Genomic DNA, 10619 nt, shown 5'->3' with positions numbered 1-10619 from the left:
TAACAGCCAATTAAGACCGAAAATATAGATAAAAATTTTAAAATATGTACCTAAAATCGGGTGGCGTGGACCTATATACAACATTTTTGATAGAAACATTTTTTTAGCCTCTGGAAACATACAATACCAAATTACAACAAATTCTCTGGTCAAAAGGGACTAACACCTTTAAAATACTTTAAGATGACGCGTGGTGGCTATACAAAAACTTGGACCCATATAAACAATTTTTGGTAGAAATATGTTTAGCCTCTGGAAACTCAAAATCCAACGTGGACCTATATATAATTTAAGTATCAAAATTTATACTGATCTACAATAGATTTAATCACAAATTTTTCAATCAACCAATCCGTTCGGGCGCTAGAGTGATTTTCATAGATCGATGTAGCATTGCACGCTGATCAAGAATATATATACTTTATAGGGTCGAAAAAGTCCCAAGTATTCATAAATAAATGCCTCAGGATCATATACAGAATATTTTGGCACAACATCATAACTAACATAGAGCTGTGGAGCTTAACGAACCGGGAATCACGTAAGAAATGGAGATGTATTGGTCACACATTGAGAAAAAATATTGATAGAATAAACAGGAGGTTGAGGAAAGATGTCCACGTCGACCAAGAAACGCCTGGTGACGATCACCTAAGAACAAATGCAAAACAAGCTTACGTGGGATGATGCAAAAACGACAGCAACTAATCGTGGCTTTGCTTTGTGGAAGCCATGTGATGCCAAGAGGTGTAATAAACAAAAAACAAAAAAGAACAAATACTTAATATTTGGGATTATTAATGAAGATGAAGAATAAAAACGCAGCTGAACATCGAAACATATTGAACCTATGCAAAAACGCCCTTTGCACGGAAAACCCGTGACAGACTAAAAGAAACAGATTGAGAAAACAAGCCTTAGCTGCAAATGCAACGTATTCTTTGTGGTTTTCCAAGATGGTGGGCAGGGTACTGAGTGTTTCTGGTTTTGGGTGGAATGACATATGAACTGGGACCATTATCCAAACTGAATTAGCTGGTATGCCATTAGAGGACTTCAGTGCAGGTCAGCTGGTTTAACGGGTGGATGAGAGGCGTCAATGAAGTACACCTCGACAGACGCGAGGCTGCCGAATGCATGGCTCTGTATAAAGCTGAGTTCCTTGTTGCTCTTAATAAGGACAAGCTGTTTAGGTGTAAAGAAGACAAATGGAGAAATGTCATACAGGACAACAGGGACAATCCGTGCCGACATGGTGGATCTAAGCGTCAGGTTGACATACAGCCGTTGGATATTGGCGCCACGATGACTGCATCGGGATGGGTGGAAAATGTAGGAATGTTGTTGGGTACATTCATTGCAAGATTGCATACGCAAACCCTTCCCCAGCTTGTGTGGAATTGGGTGAGCCTTCGGATTTGGAACGTTTTAAAGATTCGGAAAGTATCTTCCGAATTATGAGTAGAAAATCGACGCGAGACGACTGTATGACTGGAAGGATGTATAAAACCCCCTGGAAAATAAAGTCTGAGTTTATTGAGTTCGTTCTCAGTGTTTGCCTTCGCCATGGATATTTTCCGCGTGCTTGAAAACAGACTTGAGCTTACGGTACCTCTTGATTCCACCCATTTTTGAAGTTTTTAGCCTCTTCATTCCAAATGGTTGGAATTAGGTATTTATTCTCTGTTGAAGGTTTTAAACATTCCTGCTGACAATAGTCGGAAGAGTGATCCTCGTTCGTATTGGGACATAAGCCATCTCCCAGTGCTTGGAAAATTGCTAGAGAGGATTATGGTGGCAATAATTAAGGAATGCTACAACGAGGGTTTGTATACGCATTATTTCGATTTGGTTACGGTGAACGCGTGGATGCCTTAGAAGAAGCTTTAGTGTCAAATATGTTCTTGCCATATTTGTGGACATAAAGGGCGCTTTTGACTTCCTTTTTAGTGATTTGCGGGTTCCCTAAGTTGTCTGAGATCAAGTGTCAGGAGGTTGTTCTTTGGACAAGTCATTTTAGTGGAAGAAGGTCTTGCGGAGGTAATGGCATCTCCTGAGAAGGTCTGGACAGATGTGGAGCGAGACTGTTCTTAAGGATAAATAGTCTATTTATGTGGAACCTTTTGATGGATTCTCCACTGCGGGAGTTAGCGACCACTTCTATGATCTGTGCGTATGCTGGGTGCTGTAGTATGCCCGAGTTTATTCCCAGACCGGGCAAAAACATCATACTTTACAGCGGTGGCAAAACATCACGCAGCGTAATATAGGCGACATTTCCTGAGTTTTCCAGATATGCAAACTTCTCTATAAGTGATGACGTAAGACACACCGTTCAGACTCGGCGATAAAATGTAGGCCCATATCATTGAGCCAATGAATCGAAGTGCACTCGTTTATATTAAACAAGTATCCAGTGTCCATATAATGATGACCTGATTATCATGATTGAAGGTGAGACTGGTGCCCAGCTGGAACATCGTGAGGGCCTGGAGATACCGATCAATTATTTGTAATTTTGGCCCTATAACCGACGAGTGCATTGGGTCCCCTAAATAGTGTCGATACACATTTCTGTCTACGTCCGAGTGGCAAATGTTGCTGAAGGCAGGTTAGGGTAAAGTCGTTGTCCTTGCGTTCATATCGGTGAAAATTGCGTCCAGTACGTTAGTCAAGTCAAGTACCTGGGAGAATGAACTTCCTGAAACATTTTGATTGCTTGAAGGAAATGTTCACAGCTCTTGCTGGTATGGTCAGAAGGCTCCTGAGGACTGATTGGACCTCGAACAGGCGCTCTGGGCAAGTTTGCATGTCTGCCTGTGTGTCGGACTGTGTACTGCACGTGTTACTTGGCACCTTGCCCATTGACCTGGAAGCGATATATAGGTCTATTCGGTATGAGAATGATTAGCTCGGCCTGTTGATCTGGTGGATGCGATTTTAGACGGAGCAGTGCTTTATTTCGGGAGTGTGCTGCTGATAGGTGACGGACTAGGTGTACGAATAGTGACAAATGGAGGGTGAAGTACGAATTTATGCTTGACCGTTTGTTTGTACTGTACCGCTTAGTCTTCAGCGTTATCATGAGTCTGGGATTCTTACTGACGGATCATGGCTCTCAGAATGCATTCTTGCTCGTTGGAAGCCTATCCGGGACAGATTTATGTGACTGTGGGATGACTGAAGACTTGAGGCATGTACTGACGGAATATGCTTGCTATAATTACATTTTAGATTTAGCAAATATTGGGATTTCATTAGGACACTTGGAGACAGTCGGATCCTTAGTTTTTTAAGTAGCTTTTTATATCAAGTGTTTGTTATGAGGAGCAGGACGAGACTTAGTGGAGGTAATCTGTCCACATAATCATCTCTACAGTTGGGCGTAGTGTTGTTTGTAATGTCTGATGCCGCGATCCCAGTGGGTCCATTGTGCAGCGTAATGGCTGTGATTTATATCCAAATCGCGGTTTGGGGCTTTTGATTGAATGTAGAGTTGCGTAGAAAGGCAGGAGTATTAGATGGGCTTCGCTCCTAACCAAGAAGGCGATCACGTCACGCATCTAGGGACCGGTAATCTCAAGACTTATTGTTGAGACGTGTCTTCATCTACAACGTCACTGAACAATATTTCTCAAAATTCAAAACGGGATTAATGTTATTCCAATTCACACAATATATCATTCGCCATTTACAAAGATGTGTTATTGATGATAGAGCCGTCAATGCAGGCCATTTGTCGGTATTTTGTTTTGTTTTATCGGCATCGTTGTTTTAATAATTTATTACCAAATATTTATTTATTTTACAGATTCAAGATAACAAATTAGTAACATTTTGTTCGAACATTCTTCTTTTTAATAAAGACGTATAAAATTCTAAGAAGTTTTAGAATTTTTGCCGCCAACAAGTTCCAGATTTAGAAATTAATCACCAAACATGATTGTAAATATTTCACGCCATTATGCTATCCGCGAACCTATAAAAGTATTGGAATAAGTGCAATCGATATGCATTTAGTATCGAACAATTATTCAATACACAAAGTGAAATTTTCAAAAACCAATATGAAGCTTTTAATTGTCCTTGCCGCATTGTTTGCCATTGTAGCTGTAGCTGCTCCTGCACCTGAGGAGAATGTTGAGATTTTGAAACAGGAATCTCATGTTGAACCTGATGGTTATAGCTTTGAGTAAGTCAAACGATCATGTTTTGTTTTGTTTTAGATTGCATATGAAGTGTTTCCGTTTTTTTATTTGTAGTGTTGAAACCAGTGATGGTACATCCCGCCATGAAGAGGGCAAAGTAAAGGATGCCGATTCTGAACACCCAGCTTTAGTTGTCACCGGCACCTACACCTGGAAGGATGAACATGATGGCACAGTTTATACTGTTAACTATGTTGCTGATGAAAATGGTTTCCAACCCACTGGTGACCATATTCCTCAGTTACCAGTCGCTTCCAGTCACTCGGAATAAAAAAAGCATTATTTAAAGTTGTTTGGACTACATTTTGTCGGTAAAATAATTAAATAAATACAATTTTAATGCTGTAATAAAATGTGAAGGTGTTTTATTGAACTATGGAGAAACCATGGACCCGATAGAATTAAATCTTTTTAAATTTGGCAAAGTAGTCGGACGTCCTCTAGTGCGATTATGGTACATTAAAAAAATTACAATACGAGGGTCACTAAAAAACCTTCAGGCCTAGGCCATTGACAGATTTTTTGGAAAGTTTGACAGTTTTTAGCATATGCTTCCTCAGGACAGTTTCACATACGACCATGTGTTGAGTTGTTTACAGTGACTTGAAAAAATCACTTTGCAAAACAAAATGGAATGAACATTTTCGTCCGATAATATTTCACAATTTCCGACGTGAATAATCATGGCAAGAGTGCATCGATTAAATTAAATCTTTGTACCTCGATAAAGGACCATCCTATAGCACTATGAAAAACTGGTTTAGTGAATTCAATCGTGGCCGACACTCGCCAAATAACGAAGTTCGTGAGGGTCGTCCAAAAACGGCCGTTGTGCCAGAAAAAATTAAGCCGTGTGTAAACGGATAATGCAAGAACGCAGTGCTAAATACCGTGAGATAGAGGCATCCTCCGTCATTTATTCCACCAACTAACATTTGATATTACAAGACCACTTGGCGGTAAAAATGGAGTTTTTCTCGTTGGATCCCCTGCCGATCAGTGCATGAAATTTTGAAAAATACGAATGCGGCGCTTCAAAAGACGTATATAAGATGGATCCGGGTGACGAATCATAGAACTACTACTGCAAACAACCCAACACATGGTCGTATGTAAAACTGTCCTCAGTACTCTTAGGCTAAAAACGGTCAAACTTTCCAAAAAAATGTCAAATGACAGCTGGCGACACTGCGTTTTGACTAGGCCAGAAGGTTTTTAGTGACCCTCGTAGGAGAACAATACTACGGCGACGGGTTCTATGTAGCGGATTGAAACGAAATCATATGGAAGGCATATCCCAGAGTCGCTGCTACGAACTTTTTTAATCAGTGCCGGGACAAAGGAGAGCGCTAGTGCAATATGGATGTGTTCGGTCTGTCATCACATCCGCATTCGCTACACACGAATTTCGGTGAGATGCCACAGTTTTAGGTAAGGTAATAGAAGTCTAATACATAACCATCTTGAGTCTAGGACCAAAGTTTGGCTCCGTCGAGGCCTAAAATTATCCCACTATAGAAGGAAATAACCGCTTAGTACTAGTGGATTTTAGACTGGTTTTAACTCAAAGGGAAAAAATCGATGCCAGAAAGTTGTTTTTACTAGAAGGCCAACGTGACTTCTTAGATAAGATCTGTAAGAATTTTAATAAAAGACCTTAATATTTAAAAACCGCAAATTGGACATCTCATCGATGACCAGAAGATTCTCTGATAGAAGTTTAGATATCTTATAAATGGCCAGAATATTTTTATTTAGAAGGCCAGTAAAACTTCTGAAAGAGACCAGAAGAACATTTATGTATATATGTAGATTAGTTCGTCAGGGTCACGTATCCCATACTTAAGCAAAGTACCAAGCAACGGCGATGTTAAGCCCAGGACCTATATTGGTCCCTCAAACAAACTCCTCTAATATTGACAACCCTCGCTAACGCTTTAATGACGATGATCTGAAAATCGGCACCAGCCCCCCTATTCTGTAACTTTTTAACAACTTTACTCATTGTTTATTTTACAACAATTTCATTTGTGTGTTTTGTAGTTGTTACAAAAACAAAAGAAATTTTAACAACTTTTCAATCGATAAAAGTTACAGAATAGGCCTACAGGGTACCTATTCAGTAACTTTTTAACAACTTTACTCATTGTTTATTTTACAACAATTTCATTTGTTTGTTTTGTAGTTGTTACAAAAACAAAAGGAATTTAAACAACTTTTCGATCGGTAAAAGTTACAGAATAAGCCTACTGGTGGATATTAAGTACAAAGCCAATATTACTGCCATACATACGATGGTCTGGGGAAGTCTTCACAACAGCGACTAAAGGTAATACATTATATTTTAGCTGAAATGTCTGTAGCTTCACTCCAGTTTGCTACAAATCGGAAAGACAAGGTCGATGCTATCAAAAATAAATTTACTATAGAAAACATATGACCAGTGTCTTGCCCATGATATTAAATTTATTCTAAGCTATTTTAATGCCAAAATTGGGAAGGAGAATATCTTTGAAAAAAAAAGTAAAAAAAGTATCAGTCGACTTTGCCGACGACTTGTACTGTCGTAATGGGGGCAGCAGGTCCTAAACTGAACTTTTCAGAAATTTTGTATGGGAGGTACCCGAAGGAGTGGACCGATAGAGCCCAAATTTGAACCACATCAATGTCTGGTAGAAATTTAAGAGTAAGAGTTATCGTTCGCACAATTTTTCCGAACATTTTCGAACTTTTGTGGGGGAGGTACCTGGAGGAGTGGACGAATATGGCCCATCTTCAAAATTAAACTAAGTTTAGAAATATATTACGAAAGCCAAATTTTGGACCAGATCGGTTCATCCGTTCGAGAGTTATCGTGCGCATCATCCAGACAGACGGACAGACGACATTGATAAATCGACTCCAAATTGTCTGAAACGGATTTTGTCCAAACATACTTGGGGTCTAAAAACATTGTTTCCATGAGGCACATTTTGCCTGTATGGATGTGTATATACCCTCGTTAGCATAAATGCTGTTCCACAGCGGTAAAAAACATGGTAGTTAACACCAAAGCAAACATAGACTCGGACCACCATCTTGTTGCAGCAAAGGTACGTACCCGGTTAAACCAAACATAGACTCGGACCACCATCTTGTTGCAGCATAGGTACGTACCCGGTTAAACATAGCAAATAAAGTACATCATATTCCACTCAACTGGTCCAATTGCTTAATTAAAGCACTCCTCGTCCCGATAACATGTCAGCACAGTGGCAAAGTATTGCCCACAACATGCAAACATCCACAAAATCCATACTTGGATACCAGAAACCTCCACCATGGAACCCATGGTATGAGTAGGAGTGGAGTGCTGCATATAGGACAACTCTACAATTAGTTGCAAGTTGCACGAGAGAAGTATCCGGACAAAATGACAAACATCGTTTTCGCGAGAAAAATAGGGAAATGGAAAAGCGGAAGTGTGAACAAATTGAGATGTACAGGAGCCAGAATGATGTAAGTACATTCTACCAAAGAGTTACACATCAAACTGATGGATCGGTACAAGCACATCCTCCTGTAGAGACCAGCTAGGTAATTTAGTAACTAATACTAATGGGCTAAGAATATGGAAAGAACATTTGTCCAAATTGTTGGTATCCAATACTAGCGGAGACAGTGAATATCCCAAAGATCCAATCCCAGAAGATGGTATGGCCAACGTGACCACCAGTTTGCCGTATAATTTTGTAACTTTATACCCTCCACCATAGTATGGAGGGTATATTAAGTTTGTTTTTCTGTTTGTAACACATCGAACTAATCATTTGCGACCATATAAAGTATATATATTCTTGATCAGGATAAAATTCTAAGACGATCTAGCAACGTCCGTCTGTCCGTCTGTTGTAATCACTCTAGCGTTCGCAATAATTGAGCTAGAGCGCTATATTTTTGCTCCCGAGTGTCTTTTTTCCATAGGAAGGTTAATTTTGAAGATGGGCTATATAGGACCACTTTTTGGTATAGCCCCCATATAACGGTACCTCCAGATTTTCGGTATTTTGGGGATTTTACTACATTTTTTGACCAAACTACCTGAAATTTCATTTTTGGGGTTCCCAGTGATCATAAAATATCTCCACTAAATACCGTCAACATGGGTCGATGTTTTGGTATAGCCCCCATATAACGGTACCTCCCGATTTTTTGTATTTTGAGAATTTTAGCTACAATTTTAGACCGAACTACCTGTAATTTGACAATTGAGATTCCTAGTGATCACAAAACATCTCCACTAAAAACTGTCGACATAGGTCTATGTTCTGGTATAGGCCCAATATAGCGGTACCTTCCGTTTTTTCGTATTTTGAGCATTTTAGCTACAATTTTAGACCGAACTACCCGTTATTTGACAGTTGAGGTTCCTAGTGATCACAAAACATCTCCACTAAAAACTGTCGACATAGGTCCTTGTTTTGGTATAGCCCCCATATAGCGGAATTTTGAGTATTTTAGCTACAATTTTTTACCGAACTATCAGAAATTTGACAGTTGAGGTTTCTAGTGATCAGGGTTTCGGAGTTGGAGTCTACGAGTCGAAGTCGAGCAATTTTGCTGGAGTCGAACAAAATACCTCGACTCCGACTCCGGGGAAAATTGTCCCTGCATATTCGGTTTATTTTATTCTTATATGAAAAATATGTGAACAAATAATTTTGGGCGTCAATTTCTTTCACCCTATGACAATTTAGAAAGGAGTTCTAAAACAGGCATTTTCAGTAGTGAGAAGCATTTTCGGATATCCCGAGTGGCAATTTCATCACGATTTTATAAACTTCTGACACTTCGAGTCATCAAAACTACTAAAGGAGACTCTACGCTTCCAAAAATAAACTTGTTGAAAGAATAAAGCAAGCTTGTTATGCATTACCCCTGATTATTTAAAGAATCCTTGCCAAAGCAGGATATACGGGTGTATCCTTAATCAGGAGGGATATACTTTTACTGAATATTACTGAAAGTACTTCGTTTACAATATAGAGTGAATATGCATCGATATTCTAATACAATCTTTCTGTATTACCAAGTTTTAAAGGGGGGTTCTATTCAAATGAGCCAAATTTTGTACTTCAATTTTTGACTTTGTTTTCTTTTCCTTGCATAATTCTTATACAAATTGGATTTGAATGCAAATGAATGACGAAGTTTACTCCAAACACATCAAGCAATATATAATAAATCTTAAAAACTTCATATCTTGTATAATTCGGAAAAAATTGAGGTTGAAAACAATTTTGCAGGGGAAGGGGTTCTATTCAAGTGAGCGGCAGTGTACATACAATAAGGTTATGACTTTTTTACAACCTCGTATCCCTGTATGATATTTTGATGAGTTTTAAATAAAATCTTAAAATAAAATCTTAATTATAAAGTAATTCGATGAAAAGCTTCCGCACAAAGAGCTTTTAAAGTTTTTATTTTTCCGAACTTTGGACAATTTTTTTAAGTCACTGTAAGCAGATATATAAGTGAAAACAATTTATAGGCGCACACGACATAACCAAAATGACATAACCGTTTGTTTCTCACTAATTTTATCATGGTATTATAACATACATATCATAATATATGCTCTGTTCCAGAACCTGCAAGAAGCTACTACTTTTTACTACGATAACATTTTTTCCTTTATGTTATCGGAAAAAATAGTAAAAATTCGTAGATTATTGCAGTTCTGGAACAGACCAATATTGTGTATAACTTTATTTCGTATATCATAAAAAATTAAAAGTGCGTTTTGCAGGACCTTTTTTAGTAGGCAAAATAGGCCAATGGATGTCCTATTCGTGCAAGAGGAAATAATTTTTTGAGAAAAAAATTTTATTTCATAATATTTTTTCAAAAAATTTTTTATTTCAATGTGGAACTCTACATACTTATAATAAAATGGAATGAGTGTTATTTTAGACATTAATAGGCAAAAGTTCATTCATTATCAGAACAGGAAATCATTTTTGAGAAAAAATGTCAAAAAGCCATAACACAAATATACAAGGTATGGGATTCTAAGATATATTAATTATTATAAGATTTGAGGCTTTAAATGCAATTTTTCGAGTTTATATTTTCTCCAAATATTTCCTTCTCGCTCTTATCTATAAGTTGGCTGCAGAGGTTAAGGCAATAATCGTATTGGTTTCAGAGAACCCCGATGTGCTTTAAAACTTCAATATTTAAGCAAATTTAGACGAGGTCATAAAATCCAAACTCGATTTTATGAAAAAGCCAAATCGGGTTTTGTCTATTGGACATTAGGGATATAACTTGTAGAGCATGGAAAACTATTGTGAAATAAGGTGTAATTTTTTCTCTATCGCGAAAAAAGTTTCCGCACCAAATGCATTGAAGTTCAGTAATGCATTTTTT

General features: G+C 38.1%; 1 protein-coding gene across 1 annotated transcript; it reads left to right on the top strand.

Annotated features, from left to right (window-relative positions):
• The first annotated feature begins 3811 nt into the window (after nucleotides 1-3811).
• On the top strand, nucleotides 3812-4561 carry LOC141388851 (larval cuticle protein 65Ab1-like). Its single transcript, XM_073959325.1, has 2 exons — nucleotides 3812-4192; nucleotides 4263-4561. Exons 1-2 carry the CDS (start codon nucleotides 4011-4013, stop codon nucleotides 4477-4479), a joined length of 399 nt encoding a protein of 132 aa, XP_073815426.1. The 5' UTR covers nucleotides 3812-4010; the 3' UTR covers nucleotides 4480-4561.
• The last annotated feature ends 6058 nt before the right edge of the window (nucleotides 4562-10619 follow it).

This window comes from Musca autumnalis, unplaced genomic scaffold, assembly GCF_047663935.1.
Source record: "Musca autumnalis isolate F117 unplaced genomic scaffold, ASM4766393v1 scaffold_1, whole genome shotgun sequence".
NCBI lineage: Eukaryota > Metazoa > Arthropoda > Insecta > Diptera > Muscidae > Musca > Musca autumnalis.
Note: the sequence above shows the minus strand (reverse complement) of the source record. Positions and strands in the feature narration are given on the sequence as shown.

Coding starts and splice junctions, on each gene's coding strand:
- LOC141388851 (XM_073959325.1), top strand. CDS start 4,011: ATGCATTTAGTATCGAACAATTATTCAATACACAAAGTGAAATTTTCA. Junction 4,193..4,262: donor CCTGATGGTTATAGCTTTGA/GTAAGTCAAACG, acceptor TTTTATTTGTAG/TGTTGAAACCAGTGATGGTA.